Here is a 23134-nt window from a genome sequence, read left to right as displayed (position 1 = left end):
TGGAACGCTGCAAGGGATGGGGCAGCCACAGCTGCTATGGGCAATGTGTGTAGGCAAAGGCCTGAGCAGCCTGAGAGGCAGGAATTTCTTGTGCATCTCCAGCCCAAGCCGGCCTGCTGTCAGAGGGAAGCCACTGGGCCTGGTGCTGTCCCTGCAGGCCCTTGTCCACTGCCGCTCTCAGGTCTCTGCTGGGCCTGGTGCAGAGAGTGAAAGGCCGCAAGAAGGTGCCCCCGGAGAAGGCCTTGGAGAACGCTGGGGCCAGGAGTGCCACCATGAGGGCGGCAAGCAGGGCCTGGTGTGGCCGTCAGGGCGGGAGGGCACAGGGCAGGCGCTGAGGCCCTGCCAGCTGGAGCTGGGAGTGCTGCTGGCAGAGAGCCGTGGGAGATCCGTGCAGCAGCAAGGACACGGGCTTCTAGATGTGTTAGAAAGCAGAGAAGAGCTGGAGAATGAGCACTGAAAGAGTAGGGTGTGTCCCTGTGGGGAACAAACTTCACAACGCCAGAGGTTATCTCCAGGGAGGACACAGAGGAGTCCTGTAATAGTATTGGAATAAAGGGAGAGGCCAAGGGACATTTCCCCTTGGGGTGTCTCGATTTCTTGAGACCCAGGACAAGGCCGCAGCCTCCTTTGTTATCCTAATTCCCAGGTGCATCACCCTCTTCCTTCCCCCACTGCCTGAGGTACTCGGAAGGAACAAGACTTCTCCAGTTTCCTACTGTAAGGAACCCCTCTGTCACTTTGATTGTGGAGGCAGGAATGGCACCATACACACGCACCAAGCTTCATGCACAGCAAGCAACTTTTATTGAGTGCTCTCTTCCTTTGCAGATCTGAATGTCTGCCTGGTCAGTCCACATTGGTTGAAGCAGTTGCCACCCGGTCAAACAGCCAATAGCTGCTGGTGTCCCCAACGGTCCGGGCCTGCTCCCTAACGGTCCACACTGGTTAAGTTTCATCATTAAAGTACTTATAGAATTACTTCTGCTTCAGTTCTAAAATTAGGATGAAATGAAAGCGTGAGGCCTTCAGGCAAGCTGCTGACCACCACAATAGCCCTCTGGTTTATATCTTTGTAACCCTGCAGAAGACACAGGCAGGGAAGGGGGGGGCGCTGGGCTCACCCTCTATGTAAGGCGGGGTTCCACCTGTCTAGAGCTTAATGATGGTGCTGATGGGGTTGAGCATTTTTGGGTAGGGATCAGGGGGAAGAGCTACAATAGCAGCCTGCGACTCTTAGATGGCGGTTCATCCCTGCAGTCTGTGTAGCTGTGCCTGTTTATGCACAGAAAGAAAGACCAATCTATCTAGAACTGGTCACCAAAAAGACACTTTTCTAATGCAGAACAATTGTGCTGGGAAACTCTTTCTGGAGTAGAAAAAAGGAGTGCTCTCCAGAGGCCTGGTCAACAAGTGGTGTGGGGAAGCCAGGAGGATGCTATCATGCTCATTCTTCAGAAAAGCAGAAAGATTGAAACCAAAGTGCTGCTTTTATAGACTCAGAGATTTAACTGAAGCTCAGCATGGAGTCAAGGCTTTGACTCTGTGATCCTCAAGAGTGCCTTCCAACATGGATATCTATGAGATTGCCAGTGGAGGGCAGCTGAGAAAAAAGACAAGAGAAGGGCCAAGAGAGGTTCTTTGAAGAAGATTCACTCAAAGGCTGCCTTAACCGGTACCCCAGGGCCCCTGCGACAGTCTGAGCTGGGGTGGGGACAAAGGGTGGGGCTGGGCTGGCTGTGGTGTACTGTGACGTCCATGACGTGACGGGGCCATGTCACAAATGGGGGCAGCTATACAAGGCCCCAGCAGGTAACGCCGGCCCTGTATTGCTTGGGCAAGCGGTGAGTGCACACATGGTGGGGAGGCTGGGCTAGGGATAAGGGCCGGGGCAGAAACGCAGTACCCGGGGCTGGCTTTTCCCCCTGTATCCAGGAACAGCCCCTCATGGCCCAGCCTTGGGCAGGACACCGTGCTGCTGCTGCTGCTGCTGCTGCTGCTGCTGCTGCTCGGGCAGCGGAACGGGCCTGGCTGCTGCCAGCTCTCTGGGGTCCTGTGCTTCCTGCTCCCAGATCCCTGGGATTCCTGTCCCTGCTGCCCCCCCACAATCCCTGCTGCCAGCTGCCTCCCTCTCAGCCCCTCCCTCTCAAGGCCTTCTCTCCATCCTCCTGCAGACCATGGATACCTGGGTATTGTGGCTCTTGCTCTTGCCAAGTTTAGTCCAGTACCCACAGCCCGTGGGTAATGGCTTGGACGAGGTGACACGTCTGCGAATGGAGGTGCGTGCCAAGCTCCAGGAAGAGGAGAAGATTCATCTGCAGCGGGAGGTGGAGCAGCTGGTCCTGCTGAAGCAGGGTGTCTTGGCCTGGGGAGACCTGCTCTCCTCTGCCCGGCAGCACTGGCAGCTCTGGGCTCTTGCTGGGCTCCTGCTCCTTCTCTTGGCACTGTGGTATATGTGGAGGAAAGGGAGCCTGAGGACAGAGGAGCAACGAGAAGGACATGATGGTGTAAATGAAGAGGAGGTTGAAATGTGCATGCACATGAAGAAGACTTTGGAAATGAAGATGAAGGAGACAATGAAATGGAGGTGGAGGAAGACAACAGTGATGATGGCCGTGCAGAGGATGTCGACAATGCTGCTGCCAATGAAGCTGCCAATGAAGCTGCCAATGCAGCAAACGTCAATGACGTTGGAAATCAAGTGCAAGAATTCCGTGATCGTGCCGACAACTTTGGAAGAATCGTAATGGAGCGCGTACAGTGGCCTGTGCAGGACCTGCAGGGAGGATGCATGCGGACAAGAACCCTGATGGAGCATTTTGCAATTTATTTTCGACGGGTCTTGTCCAACAGTTTCTATCCGGTGCTGCAAGGAGCCATTGGGGTGGGCAGTGCCTTCAAAGGTTGGAGTCCCCGTGAGCAGGATGTTGTGTACCAGGTGCTCATACCCATGACACCTCCTCGAGGGCACAGCTTCCACCTAGAGCTGGGCCCTGCATGGCAGAGGCGCTTGAGGAACTTCCACATCCGCGTGCAGCAGGAGTGCACCTGCACGAGTGAGCAGCAGGGTGAGCACATGCTGTGCTTCCTGCACCACCCTGAGGAGGAGCTGAGGAGGCATCAGGATCCCAGCCTCCTTCATACCCTGTGTACGGGCTCCTACCTGGACGTGGAGAAAACTGCCCGCTGGTTCTACCAGCTGGTGAGAGCAATCTGGCCGGCTTTGCTTGAGTCACACAGTTGGCATTATTGCTGCTGCCCCCCAGACGCTCCTGCCAGTTCAAGGTGACCAACGGCAGAGAAAGCTACCGGATCGAGATCCTCTTTGGGGTGCGGCAAGGCAACTCAGACGTCTTTGTGAGCAGCCAGCCTAGGCAAGCCCACACCTCCAGCACAATCTGGCCAGAGAGCTACGCTGTGGCCGAGATGAAGTTCTTCAGGTACATCGCCAGGCAGGCTCCCCCTGACAACTTGCACCTGAAATGCCTGCAGTTCTTCACTCGTCTTCAGCTGGGCTTAGGCTTTTCCACCTATACCATCAAGACCATTGTCATGCACCTCCTGAGCATCTTGCCCGCGTCACAGTGGCGCAGGAGACATTTTGTGAGCTGGCTGATGGATATCAGCGAGACCCTGCGCACGTGTGTGGAAAGGAGATGCTTTAAGCACTTCATTGTGGGCAACCAGAGGCTTCCTGAGGGCATCCGCTTGCCCCCAGAGGTCCTAATGGCCAGGTCACGCAATCTCTTCCATGACCTGGTGATGGATCCTGTGGCCCACTCTCAGGCAATGAACCAGTACATGGATCTGCAGCATTGGTTCAAACGGATCCTTAGAAATGAACAGTGAAAGAGGTTCTCCTGCACAGAGCTGTGCTTGTGAGGCTCACACCGGGTGGCAGAGAACCAGTTCTCAGGAGAGATGGGAAAAGAAGGGAGAAGGTAGGTTTCGGAGAGGGAAGGGAAAACGCTGCGTAGCAGCACTATGCCATCAGCAGCAGCAGCAGCAGCAGCAGTGTGGTCTCAAGAGCCCCCCCAGCACTGCATCCAGTGATGACCAGGTTGGCTCCAAAGATCAAGGAACATGCACAAGGAAATGCTATTATTCCCCCACCTCTTTCTTTGAGTCCATTTTCCCTCTGAGAGCTTCATCTTGTGCAGAGACACGAATCTCAGAATCTCAGACGAGGGGATGTTTGAGAGGACCACTGGTGGCATCATTTGCTTCAGGGGTGCTCCCGGCAGGTCTTTACGCTCTGCACTACAAAGGATTGTGTTTGGATAGAGGTTCTTAACTTTCTCTGGGGAGAGAGACTCCACAATCCCTGGGCAATATTTGGGATTGGTGAATGGACGTTGTTTCTCCTTGTTCCCGCATGGGAATCCTTCAGGTCAGCATTGTACCAACTGTGTTGGAGCTGACCTGATATTTTGTATACGTAAACATCTAAGTTGTTAATTTGTGTATATATATCCCCTGTGAACATATTATATGCTAGAAAGCTTATCAATTATCATATATAATAGTAAAATATCATAAAAGCCAATAGAATAATATAATATTGTCAACTACATGAATTATGTAATTATTATATAATGAGAAGAAATTATTCTAAAGGGTCAAATATTTAATTTTGTTTAAAGAATGCAATATAGCCAATATTAAGCGTCACTCTTAGTTGTGATACATATTAATGCTCATAGGGCACTTATCTCTTATATATAATATAGCATATTATTATAAGGTTTTCATGAAATTGGTACATTTATAGCATACTTACCAATTATATCTTATATATTGCATACAAGAATGTTTTTTATGTAGTAGTAAAGACATATATTGTGTCTCTGTCTGCTGGGGACACACAACTATGTTCTATAGTTAGTGCTTTTATGAGTAGCAACCTGGAAATTTCGTTGCTCTTGATTCAATAAAGGACAAGATTCCAGAACCTGGATCATGCAAGACATTATTGACCTCAACCAGACCTGTAGTGTAGGTAAAAGCGACAAGTTGTGAATCTGAGCTTGTGAAGAGTCTCCTTGAAATTGGCCAAACTTGCAGTGGTGAATTGGTTCTAATCAGAAATTAAGTCCATTTGAACCCGGCCCCTGCGACCACAGAAGGCCAGAAGGGCCTCCCTTGGAAGGATGCTTAAAAATGGTCTTGTTGCAACCCTGCTGCCAAGGGCAGGGACACCTTCTCCTGGGCCCGCTTGTTTCAGACCCCGTCCAGCCTGGCTTGGAACGCTGCCAGGGATGGGGCAGCCACAGCTGCTGTGGGCAGTGTGTGTAGGCAAGGGCCTGAGCAGCCTGAGAGACAAGAATTTCTTGTGCATCTCCAGCCCAAGCCGGCCTGCTGTCAGAGGGAAGCCACTGGGCCTGGTGCTGTCCCTGCAGGCCCTTGTCCACTGCCACTCTCAGGTCTCTGCTGGGCCTGGTGCAGTGAGTGAAAGGCCGCAGGAAGGTGCCCCCGGAGAAGGCCTTGGAGAACACTGGGGCCAGGAGTGCCACCATGAGGGCGGCAAGCAGGGCCTGGTGTGGCCGCCAGGGCGGGACGGCACAGGGAAGGCGCTGAGGCCCTGCCACCTAGAGTTGGGAGCTCTGGAGTGCTGCTGGCAGAGAGCCGTGGGAGATCCGTGCAGCAGTAATAACACGGGCTTCTAGATGTATTAGAAAGCAGAGAAGAGCAGGGGAATGGGCACTGAAAGAGTAGGGTGTGTCCCTGTGGGGAACAAACTTCACAACGCCAGAGGTTATCTCCAGGGAGGACACAGAGGAGTCCTGTAATAGTATTGGAATAAAGGGAGAGGCCAAGGGACATTTCCCCTTGGGGTGTCTCGATTTCTTGAGACCCAGGACAAGGCCGCAGCCTCCTTTGTTATCCTAATTCCCAGGTGCATCACCCTCTTCCTTCCCCCACTGCCTGAGGTACTCGGAAGGAACAAGACTTCTCCAGTTTCCTACTGTAAGGAACCCCTCTGTCACTTTGATTGTGGAGGCAGGAATGGCACCATACACACGCACCAAGCTTCATGCACAGCAAGCAACTTTTATTGAGTGCTCTCTTCCTTTGCAGATCTGAATGTCTGCCTGGTCAGTCCACATTGGTTGAAGCAGTTGCCACCCGGTCAAACAGCCAATAGCTGCTGGTGTCCCCAACGGTCCGGGCCTGCTCCCTAACGGTCCACACTGGTTAAGTTTCATCATTAAAGTACTTATAGAATTACTTCTGCTTCAGTTCTAAAATTAGGATGAAATGAAAGCGTGAGGCCTTCAGGCAAGCTGCTGACCACCACAATAGCCCTCTGGTTTATATCTTTGTAACCCTGCAGAAGACACAGGCAGGGAAGGGGGGGGCGCTGGGCTCACCCTCTATGTAAGGCGGGGTTCCACCTGTCTAGAGCTTAATGATGGTGCTGATGGGGTTGAGCATTTTTGGGTAGGGATCAGGGGGAAGAGCTACAATAGCAGCCTGCGACTCTTAGATGGCGGTTCATCCCTGCAGTCTGTGTAGCTGTGCCTGTTTATGCACAGAAAGAAAGACCAATCTATCTAGAACTGGTCACCAAAAAGACACTTTTCTAATGCAGAACAATTGTGCTGGGAAACTCTTTCTGGAGTAGAAAAAAGGAGTGCTCTCCAGAGGCCTGGTCAACAAGTGGTGTGGGGAAGCCAGGAGGATGCTATCATGCTCATTCTTCAGAAAAGCAGAAAGATTGAAACCAAAGTGCTGCTTTTATAGACTCAGAGATTTAACTGAAGCTCAGCATGGAGTCAAGGCTTTGACTCTGTGATCCTCAAGAGTGCCTTCCAACATGGATATCTATGAGATTGCCAGTGGAGGGCAGCTGAGAAAAAAGACAAGAGAAGGGCCAAGAGAGGTTCTTTGAAGAAGATTCACTCAAAGGCTGCCTTAACCGGTACCCCAGGGCCCCTGCGACAGTCTGAGCTGGGGTGGGGACAAAGGGTGGGGCTGGGCTGGCTGTGGTGTACTGTGACGTCCATGACGTGACGGGGCCATGTCACAAATGGGGGCAGCTATACAAGGCCCCAGCAGGTAACGCCGGCCCTGTATTGCTTGGGCAAGCGGTGAGTGCACACATGGTGGGGAGGCTGGGCTAGGGATAAGGGCCGGGGCAGAAACGCAGTACCCGGGGCTGGCTTTTCCCCCTGTATCCAGGAACAGCCCCTCATGGCCCAGCCTTGGGCAGGACACCGTGCTGCTGCTGCTGCTGCTGCTGCTGCTGCTGCTGCTCGGGCAGCGGAACGGGCCTGGCTGCTGCCAGCTCTCTGGGGTCCTGTGCTTCCTGCTCCCAGATCCCTGGGATTCCTGTCCCTGCTGCCCCCCCACAATCCCTGCTGCCAGCTGCCTCCCTCTCAGCCCCTCCCTCTCAAGGCCTTCTCTCCATCCTCCTGCAGACCATGGATACCTGGGTATTGTGGCTCTTGCTCTTGCCAAGTTTAGTCCAGTACCCACAGCCCGTGGGTAATGGCTTGGACGAGGTGACACGTCTGCGAATGGAGGTGCGTGCCAAGCTCCAGGAAGAGGAGAAGATTCATCTGCAGCGGGAGGTGGAGCAGCTGGTCCTGCTGAAGCAGGGTGTCTTGGCCTGGGGAGACCTGCTCTCCTCTGCCCGGCAGCACTGGCAGCTCTGGGCTCTTGCTGGGCTCCTGCTCCTTCTCTTGGCACTGTGGTATATGTGGAGGAAAGGGAGCCTGAGGACAGAGGAGCAACGAGAAGGACATGATGGTGTAAATGAAGAGGAGGTTGAAATGTGCATGCACATGAAGAAGACTTTGGAAATGAAGATGAAGGAGACAATGAAATGGAGGTGGAGGAAGACAACAGTGATGATGGCCGTGCAGAGGATGTCGACAATGCTGCTGCCAATGAAGCTGCCAATGAAGCTGCCAATGCAGCAAACGTCAATGACGTTGGAAATCAAGTGCAAGAATTCCGTGATCGTGCCGACAACTTTGGAAGAATCGTAATGGAGCGCGTACAGTGGCCTGTGCAGGACCTGCAGGGAGGATGCATGCGGACAAGAACCCTGATGGAGCATTTTGCAATTTATTTTCGACGGGTCTTGTCCAACAGTTTCTATCCGGTGCTGCAAGGAGCCATTGGGGTGGGCAGTGCCTTCAAAGGTTGGAGTCCCCGTGAGCAGGATGTTGTGTACCAGGTGCTCATACCCATGACACCTCCTCGAGGGCACAGCTTCCACCTAGAGCTGGGCCCTGCATGGCAGAGGCGCTTGAGGAACTTCCACATCCGCGTGCAGCAGGAGTGCACCTGCACGAGTGAGCAGCAGGGTGAGCACATGCTGTGCTTCCTGCACCACCCTGAGGAGGAGCTGAGGAGGCATCAGGATCCCAGCCTCCTTCATACCCTGTGTACGGGCTCCTACCTGGACGTGGAGAAAACTGCCCGCTGGTTCTACCAGCTGGTGAGAGCAATCTGGCCGGCTTTGCTTGAGTCACACAGTTGGCATTATTGCTGCTGCCCCCCAGACGCTCCTGCCAGTTCAAGGTGACCAACGGCAGAGAAAGCTACCGGATCGAGATCCTCTTTGGGGTGCGGCAAGGCAACTCAGACGTCTTTGTGAGCAGCCAGCCTAGGCAAGCCCACACCTCCAGCACAATCTGGCCAGAGAGCTACGCTGTGGCCGAGATGAAGTTCTTCAGGTACATCGCCAGGCAGGCTCCCCCTGACAACTTGCACCTGAAATGCCTGCAGTTCTTCACTCGTCTTCAGCTGGGCTTAGGCTTTTCCACCTATACCATCAAGACCATTGTCATGCACCTCCTGAGCATCTTGCCCGCGTCACAGTGGCGCAGGAGACATTTTGTGAGCTGGCTGATGGATATCAGCGAGACCCTGCGCACGTGTGTGGAAAGGAGATGCTTTAAGCACTTCATTGTGGGCAACCAGAGGCTTCCTGAGGGCATCCGCTTGCCCCCAGAGGTCCTAATGGCCAGGTCACGCAATCTCTTCCATGACCTGGTGATGGATCCTGTGGCCCACTCTCAGGCAATGAACCAGTACATGGATCTGCAGCATTGGTTCAAACGGATCCTTAGAAATGAACAGTGAAAGAGGTTCTCCTGCACAGAGCTGTGCTTGTGAGGCTCACACCGGGTGGCAGAGAACCAGTTCTCAGGAGAGATGGGAAAAGAAGGGAGAAGGTAGGTTTCGGAGAGGGAAGGGAAAACGCTGCGTAGCAGCACTATGCCATCAGCAGCAGCAGCAGCAGCAGCAGTGTGGTCTCAAGAGCCCCCCCAGCACTGCATCCAGTGATGACCAGGTTGGCTCCAAAGATCAAGGAACATGCACAAGGAAATGCTATTATTCCCCCACCTCTTTCTTTGAGTCCATTTTCCCTCTGAGAGCTTCATCTTGTGCAGAGACACGAATCTCAGAATCTCAGACGAGGGGATGTTTGAGAGGACCACTGGTGGCATCATTTGCTTCAGGGGTGCTCCCGGCAGGTCTTTACGCTCTGCACTACAAAGGATTGTGTTTGGATAGAGGTTCTTAACTTTCTCTGGGGAGAGAGACTCCACAATCCCTGGGCAATATTTGGGATTGGTGAATGGACGTTGTTTCTCCTTGTTCCCGCATGGGAATCCTTCAGGTCAGCATTGTACCAACTGTGTTGGAGCTGACCTGATATTTTGTATACGTAAACATCTAAGTTGTTAATTTGTGTATATATATCCCCTGTGAACATATTATATGCTAGAAAGCTTATCAATTATCATATATAATAGTAAAATATCATAAAAGCCAATAGAATAATATAATATTGTCAACTACATGAATTATGTAATTATTATATAATGAGAAGAAATTATTCTAAAGGGTCAAATATTTAATTTTGTTTAAAGAATGCAATATAGCCAATATTAAGCGTCACTCTTAGTTGTGATACATATTAATGCTCATAGGGCACTTATCTCTTATATATAATATAGCATATTATTATAAGGTTTTCATGAAATTGGTACATTTATAGCATACTTACCAATTATATCTTATATATTGCATACAAGAATGTTTTTTATGTAGTAGTAAAGACATATATTGTGTCTCTGTCTGCTGGGGACACACAACTATGTTCTATAGTTAGTGCTTTTATGAGTAGCAACCTGGAAATTTCGTTGCTCTTGATTCAATAAAGGACAAGATTCCAGAACCTGGATCATGCAAGACATTATTGACCTCAACCAGACCTGTAGTGTAGGTAAAAGCGACAAGTTGTGAATCTGAGCTTGTGAAGAGTCTCCTTGAAATTGGCCAAACTTGCAGTGGTGAATTGGTTCTAATCAGAAATTAAGTCCATTTGAACCCGGCCCCTGCGACCACAGAAGGCCAGAAGGGCCTCCCTTGGAAGGATGCTTAAAAATGGTCTTGTTGCAACCCTGCTGCCAAGGGCAGGGACACCTTCTCCTGGGCCCGCTTGTTTCAGACCCCGTCCAGCCTGGCTTGGAACGCTGCCAGGGATGGGGCAGCCACAGCTGCTGTGGGCAGTGTGTGTAGGCAAGGGCCTGAGCAGCCTGAGAGACAAGAATTTCTTGTGCATCTCCAGCCCAAGCCGGCCTGCTGTCAGAGGGAAGCCACTGGGCCTGGTGCTGTCCCTGCAGGCCCTTGTCCACTGCCACTCTCAGGTCTCTGCTGGGCCTGGTGCAGTGAGTGAAAGGCCGCAGGAAGGTGCCCCCGGAGAAGGCCTTGGAGAACACTGGGGCCAGGAGTGCCACCATGAGGGCGGCAAGCAGGGCCTGGTGTGGCCGCCAGGGCGGGACGGCACAGGGAAGGCGCTGAGGCCCTGCCACCTAGAGTTGGGAGCTCTGGAGTGCTGCTGGCAGAGAGCCGTGGGAGATCCGTGCAGCAGTAATAACACGGGCTTCTAGATGTATTAGAAAGCAGAGAAGAGCAGGGGAATGGGCACTGAAAGAGTAGGGTGTGTCCCTGTGGGGAACAAACTTCACAACGCCAGAGGTTATCTCCAGGGAGGACACAGAGGAGTCCTGTAATAGTATTGGAATAAAGGGAGAGGCCAAGGGACATTTCCCCTTGGGGTGTCTCGATTTCTTGAGACCCAGGACAAGGCCGCAGCCTCCTTTTTTATCCTAATTCCCAGGTGCATCACCCTCTTCCTTCCCCCACTGCCTGAGGTACTCGGAAGGAACAAGACTTCTCCAGTTTCCTACTGTATGGAACCCCTCTGCCACTGATTGTGGAGGCAGGAATGGCACCATACACACACACCAAGCTTCATGCACGGCAAGAAACTTTTATTGAGTGCTCTCTTCCTTTGCAGATTTGAATGTCTGCCTGGTCAGTCCACATTGGTTGAAGCAGTTGCCACCCGGTCAAACAGCCAATAGCTTCTGGTGTCCCCAACGGTCCGGGCCTGCTCCCTAACGGTCCACACTGGTTAAGTTTCATCATTAAAGTACTTATAGAATTACTTCTGCTTCAGTTCTAAAATTAGGATGAAATGAAAGCGTGAGGCCTTCAGGCAAGCTGTTGGCCACCACAATAGCCCTCTGGTTTATATCTTTGTAACCCTGCAGAAGACACAGGCAGGGAAGGGGGGGGGCGCTGGAGTCACCCTTTATGTAAGGCGGGGTTCCACCTGTCTAGAGCTTAATGATGGTGCTGATGGGGTTGAGCATTTTTGGGTAGGAATCAGGGGGAAGAGCTACAATAGCAGCCTGCGACTCTTAGATGGCGGTTCATCACTGCAGTCTGTGTAGCTGTGCCTGTTTATGCACAGAAAGACAGACCAATCTATCTGGAACTGGTCACCAAAAAGACATCTTTCGAATGCAGAACAATTGTGCTGGGAAACTCTTTCTGGAGTAGAAAAAAGGAGTGCTCTCCAGAGGCCTGGTCCACAAGTGGTGTGGGGAAGCCAGGAGGATGCTATCATGCTCATTCTTCAGAAAAGCAGAAAGATTGAAACCAAAGTGCAGCTTTTATAGACTCAGAGATTTAAAGTTTGAAGATTTGAAGCTCAGCATGGAGTCAAGGCTTTGACTCCGTGATCCTCAAGAGTGCCTTCCAACATGGATATCTATGAGATTGCAAGTGGAGGGCAGCTGAGAAAAAAGACAAGAGAAGGGCCAAGAGAGGTTCTTTGAAGAAGATTCACTCAAAGGCTGCCTTAACCGGTACCCCAGGGCCCCTGCGACAGTCTGAGCTGGGGTGGGGACAAAGGGTGGGGCTGGGCTGGCTGTGGTGTACTGTGACGTCCATGACGTGACGGGGCCATGTCACAAATGGGGGCAGCTATACAAGGCCCCAGCAGGTAACGCTGGCCCTGTATTGCTTGGGCAAGCGGTGAGTGCACACATGGTGGGGAGGCTGGGCTGGGGATAAGGGCCGGGGCAGAAACGCAGTACCCGGGGCTGGCTTTTCCCCCTGCATCCAGGAACAGCCCCTCATGGCCCAGCCTTGGGCAGGACACCGTGCTGCTACTGCTGCTGCTGCTGCTGCTCGGGCAGCGGAACGGGCCTGGCTGCTGCCAGCCCTCTGGGGTCCTGTGCTTCCTGCTCCTAGATCCCTGGAATTCCTGCCCCTGCTGCCCCCCACAATCCCTGCTGCCAGCTGCCTCCCTCTCAGCCCCTCCCTCTCAAGGCCTTCTCTCCATCCTCCTGCAGACCATGGATACCTGGGTATTGTGGCTCTTGCTCTTGCCAAGTTTAGTCCAGTACCCACAGCCCGTGGGTGATGGCTTGGACGAGGTCACACGTCTGCGAGTGGAGGTGCGTGCCAAGCTCCAGGAAGAGGAGAAGATTCGTCTGCAGCGGGAGGTGGAGCAGCTGGTCCTGCTGAAGCAGGGTGTCTTGGCCTGGGGAGACCTGCTCTCCTCTGCCCGGCAGCACTGGCAGCTCTGGGCTCTTGCTGGGCTCCTGCTCCTTCTCTTGGCACTGTGGTATATGTGGAGGAAAGGGAGCCTGAGGACAGAGGAGCAAGGAGAAGGACATGATGGTGTAAATGAAGAGGAGGTTGAAAATGTGCATGCACATGAAGAAGACTTTGGAAATGAAGATGAAGGAGACAATGAAATGGAGGTGGAGGAAGACGACAGTGATGATGGCTGTGCAGAGGATGTCGACAATGCTGTTGCGAATGAAGCTGGCAATGAAGCTGCCAATGCAGCGAACGTCAATGACGTTGGAAATCAAGTGCAAGAATTCCGTGATCGTGCCGACAACTTTGGAAGAATCATAATGGAGCGCGTACAGTGGCCTGTGCAGGACCTGCAGGGAGGATGCATGTGGACAAGAACCCTGATGGAGCATTTTGCAATTTATTTTCGACGGGTCTTGTCCAACAGTTTCTATCCGGTGCTGCAAGGAGCCATTGGGGTGGGCAGTGCCTTCAAAGGTTGGAGTCCCCGTGAGCAGGATGTTGTGTACCAGGTGCTCATACCCATGACACCTCCTCGAGGGCACAGCTTCCACCTAGAGCTGGGCACTGCACGGCAGAGGCGCTTGAGGAACTTCCACATCTGCGTGCAGCAGGAGTGCACCTGCACGAGTGAGCAGCAGGGTGAGCACATGCTGTGCTTCCTGCACCACCCTGAGGAGGAGCTGAGGAGGCATCAGGATCCCAGCCTCCTTCATACCCTGTGCACGGGCTCCTACCTGGATGAGGAGAAAACTGCCCACTGGTTCTACCAGCTGGTGAGAGCAATCTGGCCAGCTTTGCTTGAGTCACACAGTTGGCATTTAGTGCTGCTGCCCCCCAGACGCTCCTGCCAGTTCAAGGTGACCAACGGCAGAGAAAGCTACCGGATCGAGATACTCTTTGGGCTGCGGCAAGGCAACTCAGACGTCTTTGTGAGCAGCCAGCCTAGGCAATCCCACACCTCCAGCACAATCTGGCCAGAGAGCTACGCTGTGGCCGAGATGAAGTTCTTCAGGTACATCGCCAGGCAGGCTCCCCCTGACAGCTTGCACCTGAAATGCCTGCAGTTCTTCACTCGTCTTCAGCTGGGCTTAGGCTTTTCCACCTATACCATCAAGACCATTGTCATGCACCTCCTGAGCATCTTGCCCGCGTCACAGTGGCGCAGGAGACATTTTGTGAGCCGGCTGATGGATATCAGCGAGAGCCTGCGCACGTGTGTGGAAAGGAGACGCCTCAATCACTTCATTGTGGGCAACCAGAGGCTTCCTGAGGGCATCCGCTTGCCCCCAGAGGTCCTAATGGCCAGGTCACGCAATCTCTTCCATGACCTGGTGATGGATCCCGTTGCCCACTCTCAGGCAATGAACCAGTACATGGATCTGCACCATTGGTTCAAACGGATCCTTAAAAATGAACAGTGAAAGAGGCTCTCCTGCACAGAGCTGTGCTTGTGATGCTCACACCGGGTGGCAGAGAACCAGTTCTCAGGAGAGACGGGAAAAGAAGGGAGAATATGGGTTTCGGAGAGGGAAGGGAAAACGCTGCGTAGCAGCACTATGCCATCAGCAGCAGCAGCAGCAGCAGCAGTGTGGTCTCAAGAGCCTCCCCAGCACTGCATCCAGGGATGACCAGGTTGGCTCCAAAGATCAAGGAACATGCACAAGGAAATGCTATTATTCCCCCACCTCTTTCTTTGAGTCCATTTTCCCTCTGAGAGCTTCATCTTGTGCAGAGACACGAATCTCAGAATCTCAGACGAGGGGATGTTTGAGGGGACCACTGGTGGCATCATTTGCTTCAGGGGTGCTCCCGGCAGGTCTTTACACTCTACACTACAAAGGATTGTGTTTGGATAGAGGTTCTTAACTTTCTCTGGGGAGAGAGACTCCACAATCCCTGGGCAATATTTGGGATTGGTGAATGGACGTTGTTTCTCCTTGTTCCCGCATGGGAATCCTTCAGGTCAGCATTGTACCAACTGTGTTGGAGCTGACCTGATATTTTGTATACGTAAACATCTAAGTTGTTAATTTGTGTATATATATCCCCTGTGCACATATTATATGCTAGAAAGCTTATCAATTATCATATATAATAGTAAAATATCATAAAAGCCAATAGAATAATATAATATTGTCAACTACATGAATTATGTAATTATTATATAATGAGAAGAAATTATTCTAAAGGGTCAAATATTTAATTTTGTTTAAAGAATGCAATATAGCCAATATTAAGCGTCACTCTTAGTTGTGATACATGTTAATGCTCATAGGGCACTTATCTCTTATATATAATATAGCATATTATTATAAGGTTTTTATGAAATTGGTACATTTATAGCATACTTACCAATTATATCTTATATATTGCATACAAGAATGTTTTTTATGTAGTAGTAAAGACATATATTGTGTCTCTGTCTGCTGGGAACACACAATTATGTTCTATAGTTAGTGCTTTTATGAGTAGCAACCTGGAAATTTTGTTGCTCTTGATTCAATAAAGGACAAGATTCCAGAACCTGGAACGTGCAGGACTTTATTGACCTCAACCAGACCTGTAGTGTAGGTAAAAGCGACAAGTTGTGAATCTGAGCTTGTGAAGAGTCTCCTTGAAATTGGCCAAACTTGCAGTGGTGAATTGGTTCTAATCAGAAATTAAGTCCATTTGAACCCGGCCCCTGCGACCACAGAAGGCCAGAAGGGCCTCCCTTGGAAGGATGCTTCAAAATGGTCTTGTTGCAACCCTGCTGCCAAGGGCAGGGACAACTTCTCCTGGGCCCGCAAGTTTCAGACTCCGTCAAGCCTGGCTTGGAACGCTGCCAGGGTTGGGGCAGCCACAGCTGCTGTGGGCAGTGTGTGTAGGCAAGGGCCTGAGCAGCCTGAGAGGCAGGAATTTCTTGTGCATCTCCAGCCCAAGCCGGCCTGCTGTCAGAGGGAAGCCACTGGGCCTGGTGCTGTCCCTGCAGGCCCTTGTCCACTGCCACTCTCAGGTCTCTGCTGGGCCTGGTGCAGTGAGTGAAAGGCCGCAGGAAGGTGCCCCCGGAGAAGGCCTTGGAGAACGCTGGGGCCAGGAGTGCCACCATGAGGGCGGCAAGCAGGGCCTGGTGTGGCCGCCAGGGCGGGACGGCACAGGGAAGGCGCTGAGGCCCTGCCACCTAGAGTTGGGAGCTCTGGAGTGCTGCTGGCAGAGAGCCGTGGGAGATCCGTGCAGCAGCAAGGACACGGGCTTCTAGATGTGTTAGAAAGCAGAGAAGAGCTGGAGAATGAGCACTGAAAGAGTAGGGTGTGTCCCTGTGGGGAACAAACTTCACAACGCCAGAGGTTATCTCCAGGGAGGACACAGAGGAGTCCTGTAATAGTATTGGAATAAAGGGAGAGGCCAAGGGACATTTCCCCTTGGGGTGTCTCGATTTCTTGAGACCCAGGACAAGGCCGCAGCCTCCTTTTTTATCCTAATTCCCAGGTGCATCACCCTCTTCCTTCCCCCACTGCCTGAGGTACTCGGAAGGAACAAGACTTCTCCAGTTTCCTACTGTATGGAACCCCTCTGCCACTGATTGTGGAGGCAGGAATGGCACCATACACACACACCAAGCTTCATGCACGGCAAGAAACTTTTATTGAGTGCTCTCTTCCTTTGCAGATTTGAATGTCTGCCTGGTCAGTCCACATTGGTTGAAGCAGTTGCCACCCGGTCAAACAGCCAATAGCTTCTGGTGTCCCCAACGGTCCGGGCCTGCTCCCTAACGGTCCACACTGGTTAAGTTTCATCATTAAAGTACTTATAGAATTACTTCTGCTTCAGTTCTAAAATTAGGATGAAATGAAAGCGTGAGGCCTTCAGGCAAGCTGTTGGCCACCACAATAGCCCTCTGGTTTATATCTTTGTAACCCTGCAGAAGACACAGGCAGGGAAGGGGGGGGGGGCGCTGGAGTCACCCTTTATGTAAGGCGGGGTTCCACCTGTCTAGAGCTTAATGATGGTGCTGATGGGGTTGAGCATTTTTGGGTAGGAATCAGGGGGAAGAGCTACAATAGCAGCCTGCGACTCTTAGATGGCGGTTCATCACTGCAGTCTGTGTAGCTGTGCCTGTTTATGCACAGAAAGACAGACCAATCTATCTGGAACTGGTCACCAAAAAGACATCTTTCGAATGCAGAACAATTGTGCTGGGAAACTCTTTCTGGAGTAGAAAAAAGGAGTGCTCTCCAGAGGCCTGGTCCACAAGTGGTGTGGGGAAGCCAGGAGGATGCTATCATGCTCATTCTTCAGAAAAGCAGAAAGATTGAAACCAAAGTGCAGCTTTTATAGACTCAGAGATTTAAAGTTTGAAGATTTGAAGCTCAGCATGGAGTCAAGGCTTTGACTCCGTGATCCTCAAGAGTGCCTTCCAACATGGATATCTATGAGATTGCCAGTGGAGGGCAGCTGAGAAAAAAGACAAGAGAAGGGCCAAGAGAGGTTCTTTGAAGAAGATTCACTCAAAGGCTGCCTTAACCGGTACCCCAGGGCCCCTGCGACAGTCTGAGCTGGGGTGGGGACAAAGGGTGGGGCTGGGCTGGCTGTGGTGTACTGTGACGTCCATGACATCACGGGGCCATGTCACAAATGGGGGCAGCTATACAAGGCCCCAGCAGGTAACGCTGGCCCTGTATTGCTTGGGCAAGCGGTGAGTGCACACATGGTGGGGAGGCTGGGCTGGGGATAAGGGCCGGGGCAGAAACGCAGTACCCGGGGCTGGCTTTTCCCCCTGCATCCAGGAACAGCCCCTCATGGCCCAGCCTTGGGCAGGACACCGTGCTGCTACTGCTGCTGCTGCTGCTGCTCGGGCAGCGGAACGGGCCTGGCTGCTGCCAGCTCTCTGGGGTCCTGTGCTTCCTGCTCCCAGATCCCTGGAATTCCTGCCCCTGCTGCCCCCCACAATCCCTGCTGCCAGCTGCCTCCCTCTCAGCCCCTCCCTCTCAAGGCCTTCTCTCTATCCTCCTGCAGACCATGGATACCTGGGTATTGTGGCTCTTGCTCTTGCCAAGTTTAGTCCAGTACCCACAGCCCGTGGGTGATGGCTTGGACGAGGTGACACGTCTGCGAGTGGAGGTGCGTGCCAAGCTCCAGGAAGAGGAGAAGATTCGTCTGCAGCGGGAGGTGGAGCAGCTGGTCCTGCTGAAGCAGGGTGTCTTGGCCTGGGGAGACCTGCTCTCCTCTGCCCGGCAGCACTGGCAGCTCTGGGCTCTTGCTGGGCTCCTGCTCCTTCTCTTGGCACTGTGGTATATGTGGAGGAAAGGGAGCCTGAGGACAGAGGAGCAAGGAGAAGGACATGATGGTGTAAATGAAGAGGAGGTTGAAAATGTGCATGCACATGAAGAAGACTTTGGAAATGAAGATGAAGGAGACAATGAAATGGAGGTGGAGGAAGACGACAGTGATGATGGCTGTGCAGAGGATGTCGACAATGCTGTTGCGAAGGAAGCTGGCAATGAAGCTGCCAATGCAGCAAACGTCAATGACGTTGGAAATCAAGTGCAAGAATTCCGTGATCGTGCCGACAACTTTGGAAGAATCATAATGGAGCGCGTACAGTGGCCTGTGCAGGACCTGCAGGGAGGATGCATGTGGACAAGAACCCTGATGGAGCATTTTGCAATTTATTTTCGACGGGTCTTGTCCAACAGTTTCTATCCGGTGCTGCAAGGAGCCATTGGGGTGGGCAGTGCCTTCAAAGGTTGGAGTCCCCGTGAGCAGGATGTTGTGTACCAGGTGCTCATACCCATGACACCTCCTCGAGGGCACAGCTTCCACCTAGAGCTGGGCACTGCACGGCAGAGGCGCTTGAGGAACTTCCACATCTGCGTGCAGCAGGAGTGCACCTGCACGAGTGAGCAGCAGGGTGAGCACATGCTGTGCTTCCTGCACCACCCTGAGGAGGAGCTGAGGAGGCATCAGGATCCCAGCCTCCTTCATACCCTGTGCACGGGCTCCTACCTGGATGAGGAGAAAACTGCCCACTGGTTCTACCAGCTGGTGAGAGCAATCTGGCCAGCTTTGCTTGAGTCACACAGTTGGCATTTAGTGCTGCTGCCCCCCAGACGCTCCTGCCAGTTCAAGGTGACCAACGGCAGAGAAAGCTACCGGATCGAGATACTCTTTGGGCTGCGGCAAGGCAACTCAGACGTCTTTGTGAGCAGCCAGCCTAGGCAAGCCCACACCTCCAGCACAATCTGGCCAGAGAGCTACGCTGTGGCCGAGATGAAGTTCTTCAGGTACATCGCCAGGCAGGCTCCCCCTGACAGCTTGCACCTGAAATGCCTGCAGTTCTTCACTCGTCTTCAGCTGGGCTTAGGCTTTTCCACCTATACCATCAAGACCATTGTCATGCACCTCCTGAGCATCTTGCCCGCGTCACAGTGGCGCAGGAGACATTTTGTGAGCCGGCTGATGGATATCAGCGAGAGCCTGCGCACGTGTGTGGAAAGGAGACGCCTCAATCACTTCATTGTGGGCAACCAGAGGCTTCCTGAGGGCATCCGCTTGCCCCCAGAGGTCCTAATGGCCAGGTCACGCAATCTCTTCCATGACCTGGTGATGGATCCCGTTGCCCACTCTCAGGCAATGAACCAGTACATGGATCTGCACCATTGGTTCAAACGGATCCTTAAAAATGAACAGTGAAAGAGGCTCTCCTGCACAGAGCTGTGCTTGTGATGCTCACACCGGGTGGCAGAGAACCAGTTCTCAGGAGAGATGGGAAAAGAAGGGAGAAGGTAGGTTTCGGAGAGGGAAGGGAAAACGCTGCGTAGCAGCACTATGCCATCAGCAGCAGCAGCAGCAGCAGCAGTGTGGTCTCAAGAGCCTCCCCAGCACTGCATCCAGTGATGACCAGGTTGGCTCCAAAGATCAAGGAACATGCACAAGGAAATGCTATTATTCCCCCACCTCTTTCTTTGAGTCCATTTTCCCTCTGAGAGCTTCATCTTGTGCAGAGACACGAATCTCAGAATCTCAGACGAGGGGATGTTTGAGGGGACCACTGGTGGCATCATTTGCTTCAGGGGTGCTCCCGGCAGGTCTTTACACTCTACACTACAAAGGATTGTGTTTGGATAGAGGTTCTTAACTTTCTCTGGGGAGAGAGACTCCACAATCCCTGGGCAATATTTGGGATTGGTGAATGGACGTTGTTTCTCCTTGTTCCCGCATGGGAATCCTTCAGGTCAGCATTGTACCAACTGTGTTGGAGCTGACCTGATATTTTGTATACGTAAACATCTAAGTTGTTGATTTGTGTATATATATCCCCTGTGCACATATTATATGCTAGAAAGCTTATCAATTATCATATATAATAGTAAAATATCATAAAAGCCAATAGAATAATATAATATTGTCAACTACATGAATTATGTAATTATTATATAATGAGAAGAAATTATTCTAAAGGGTCAAATATGTAATTTTGTTTAAAGAATGCAATATAGCCAATATTAAGCGTCACTCTTAGTTGTGATACATATTAATGCTCATAGGGCACTTATCTCTTATATATAATATAGCATATTATTATAAGGTTTTCATGAAATTGGTACATTTTTAGCATACTTACCAATTATATCTTATATATTGCATACAAGAATGTTTTTTATGTAGTAGTAAAGACATATATCGTGTCTCTGTCTGCTGGGAACACACAATTATGTTCTATAGTTAGTGCTTTTATGAGTAGCAACCTGGAAATTTTGTTGCTCTTGATTCAATAAAGGACAAGATTCCAGAACCTGGAACATGCAGGACTTTATTGACCTCAACCAGACCTGTAGTGTAGGTAAAAGCGACAAGTTGTGAATCTGAGCTTGTGAAGAGTCTCCTTGAAATTGGCCAAACTTGCAGTGGTGAATTGGTTCTAATCAGAAATTAAGTCCATTTGAACCCGGCCCCTGCGACCACAGAAGGCCAGAAGGGCCTCCCTTGGAAGGATGCTTCAAAATGGTCTTGTTGCAACCCTGCTGCCAAGGGCAGGGACAACTTCTCCTGGGCCCGCAAGTTTCAGACTCCGTCAAGCCTGGCTTGGAACGCTGCCAGGGTTGGGGCAGCCACAGCTGCTGTGGGCAGTGTGTGTAGGCAAGGGCCTGAGCAGCCTGAGAGGCAGGAATTTCTTGTGCATCTCCAGCCCAAGCCGGCCTGCTGTCAGAGGGAAGCCACTGGGCCTGGTGCTGTCCCTGCAGGCCCTTGTCCACTGCCGCTCTCAGGTCTCTGCTGGGCCTGGTGCAGAGAGTGAAAGGCCGCAAGAAGGTGCCCCTGGAGAAGGCCTTGGAGAACGCTGGGGCCAGGAGTGCCACCAGGAGGACAGCAAGCAGGGCCTGGTGTGGCCGTCAGGGCGGGACGGCACAGGGCAGGCGCTGAGGCCCTGCCAGCTGGAGCTGGGAGCTCTGGAGTGCTGCTGGCAGAGAGCCGTGGGAGATCCGTGCAGCAGCAAATACACGGCTTCTAGATGTGTTAGAAAGCAGAGAAGAGCTGGAGAATGAGCACTGAAAGAGTAGGGTGTGTCCCTGTTAGGAACAAACTTCACAACGCCAGAGGTTATCTCCAGGGAGGACACAGAGGAGTCCTGTAATAGTATTGGAATAAAGGGAGAGGCCAAGGGACATTTCCCCTTGGGGTGTCTCGATTTCTTGAGACCCAGGACAAGGCCGCAGCCTCCTTTTTTATCCTAATTCCCAGGTGCATCACCCTCTTCCTTCCCCCACTGCCTGAGGTACTCGGAAGGAACAAGACTTCTCCAGTTTCCTACTGTATGGAACCCCTCTGCCACTTTGATTGTGGAGGCAGGAATGGCACCATACACACGCACCAAGCTTCATGCACGGCAAGAAACTTTTATTGAGTGCTCTCTTCCTTTGCAGATCTGAATGTCTGCCTGGTCAGTCCACATTGGTTGAAGCAGTTGCCACCCGGTCAAACAGCCAATAGCTGCTGGTGTCCCCAACGGTCCGGGCCTGCTCCCTAACGGTCCACACTGGTTAAGTTTCATCATTAAAGTACTTATAGAATTACTTCTGCTTCAGTTCTAAAATTAGGATGAAATGAAAGCGTGAGGCCTTCAGGCAAGCTGCTGACCACCACAATAGCCCTCTGGTTTATATCTTTGTAACCCTGCAGAAGACACAGGCAGGGAAGGGGGGGGCGCTGGGCTCACCCTTTATGTAAGGCGGGGTTCCACCTGTCTAGAGCTTAATGATGGTGCTGATGGGGTTGAGCATTTTTGGGTAGGAATCAGGGGGAAGAGCTACAATAGCAGCCTGCGACTCTTAGATGGCGGTTCATCACTGCAGTCTGTATAGCTGTGCCTGTTTATGCACAGAAAGACAGACCAATCTATCTGGAACTGGTCACCAAAAAGACATCTTTCTAATGCAGAACAATTGTGCTGGGAAACTCTTTCTGGAGTAGAAAAAAGGAGTGCTCTCCAGAGGCCTGGTCCACAAGTGGTGTGGGGAAGCCAGGAGGATGCTGTCATGCTCATTCTTCAGAAAAGCAGCAGGGCTGAAACCAAAGTGCAGCTTTTATAGACTCAGAGATTTAACTGAAGCTCAGCATGGAGTCAAGGCTTTGACTCCGTGATCCTCAAGAGTGCCTTCCAACATGGATATCTATGAGATTGCCAGTGGAGGGCAGCTGAGAAAAAAGACAAGAGAAGGGCCAAGAGAGGTTCTTTGAAGAAGATTCACTCAAAGGCTGCCTTAACCAGTACCCCAGGGCCCCTGCGACAGTCTGAGCTGGGGTGGGGACAAAGGGTGGGGCTGGGCTGGCTGTGGTGTACTGTGACGTCCATGACGTGACGGGGCCATGTCACAAATGGGGGCAGCTATACAAGGCCCCAGCAGGTAACGCTGGCCCTGTATTGCTTGGGCAAGCGGTGAGTGCACACATGGTGGGGAAGCTGGGCTGGGGATAAGGGCCGGGGCAGAAACGCAGTACCCGGGGCTGGCTTTTCCCCCTGCATCCAGGAACAGCCCCTCATGGCCCAGCCTTGGGCAGGACACCGTGCTGCTGCTGCTGCTGCTGCTGCTGCTGCTGCTCGGGCAGTGGAACGGGCCTGGCTGCTGCCAGCTCTCTGGGGTCCTGTGCTTCCTGCTCCCAGATCCCTGGGATTCCTGTCCCTGCTGCCCCCCCACAATCCCTGCTGCCAGCTGCCTCCCTCTCAGCCCCTCCCTCT

At 52.1% G+C, this 23134-nt stretch overlaps 2 protein-coding genes across 2 annotated transcripts; both read left to right on the top strand.

Annotated features, from left to right (window-relative positions):
- Positions 1 to 2144: 2144 nt before the first annotated feature.
- On the top strand, positions 2145 to 3846 carry LOC132073491 (inositol 1,4,5-trisphosphate receptor-interacting protein-like 1; the record flags this gene model as incomplete). The annotated part of the gene is given in 3 exon segments (XM_059472584.1): positions 2145 to 2517; positions 2682 to 3242; positions 3245 to 3846. Coding segments are annotated over 3 exon segments (1536 nt in total), but the record flags the coding sequence as incomplete, so codon positions are not given.
- Positions 3847 to 7391: 3545 nt separating this feature from the next.
- On the top strand, positions 7392 to 9093 carry LOC132073490 (inositol 1,4,5-trisphosphate receptor-interacting protein-like 1; the record flags this gene model as incomplete). Its single annotated transcript, XM_059472583.1, is given in 3 exon segments — positions 7392 to 7764; positions 7929 to 8489; positions 8492 to 9093. Coding segments are annotated over 3 exon segments (1536 nt in total), but the record flags the coding sequence as incomplete, so codon positions are not given.
- Positions 9094 to 23134: the final 14041 nt, after the last annotated feature.

Source organism: Ammospiza nelsoni, chromosome 5 (assembly GCF_027579445.1).
Source record: "Ammospiza nelsoni isolate bAmmNel1 chromosome 5, bAmmNel1.pri, whole genome shotgun sequence".
Classification (NCBI taxonomy): Eukaryota; Metazoa; Chordata; class Aves; order Passeriformes; family Passerellidae; genus Ammospiza; species Ammospiza nelsoni.
Note: the sequence above shows the minus strand (reverse complement) of the source record. Positions and strands in the feature narration are given on the sequence as shown.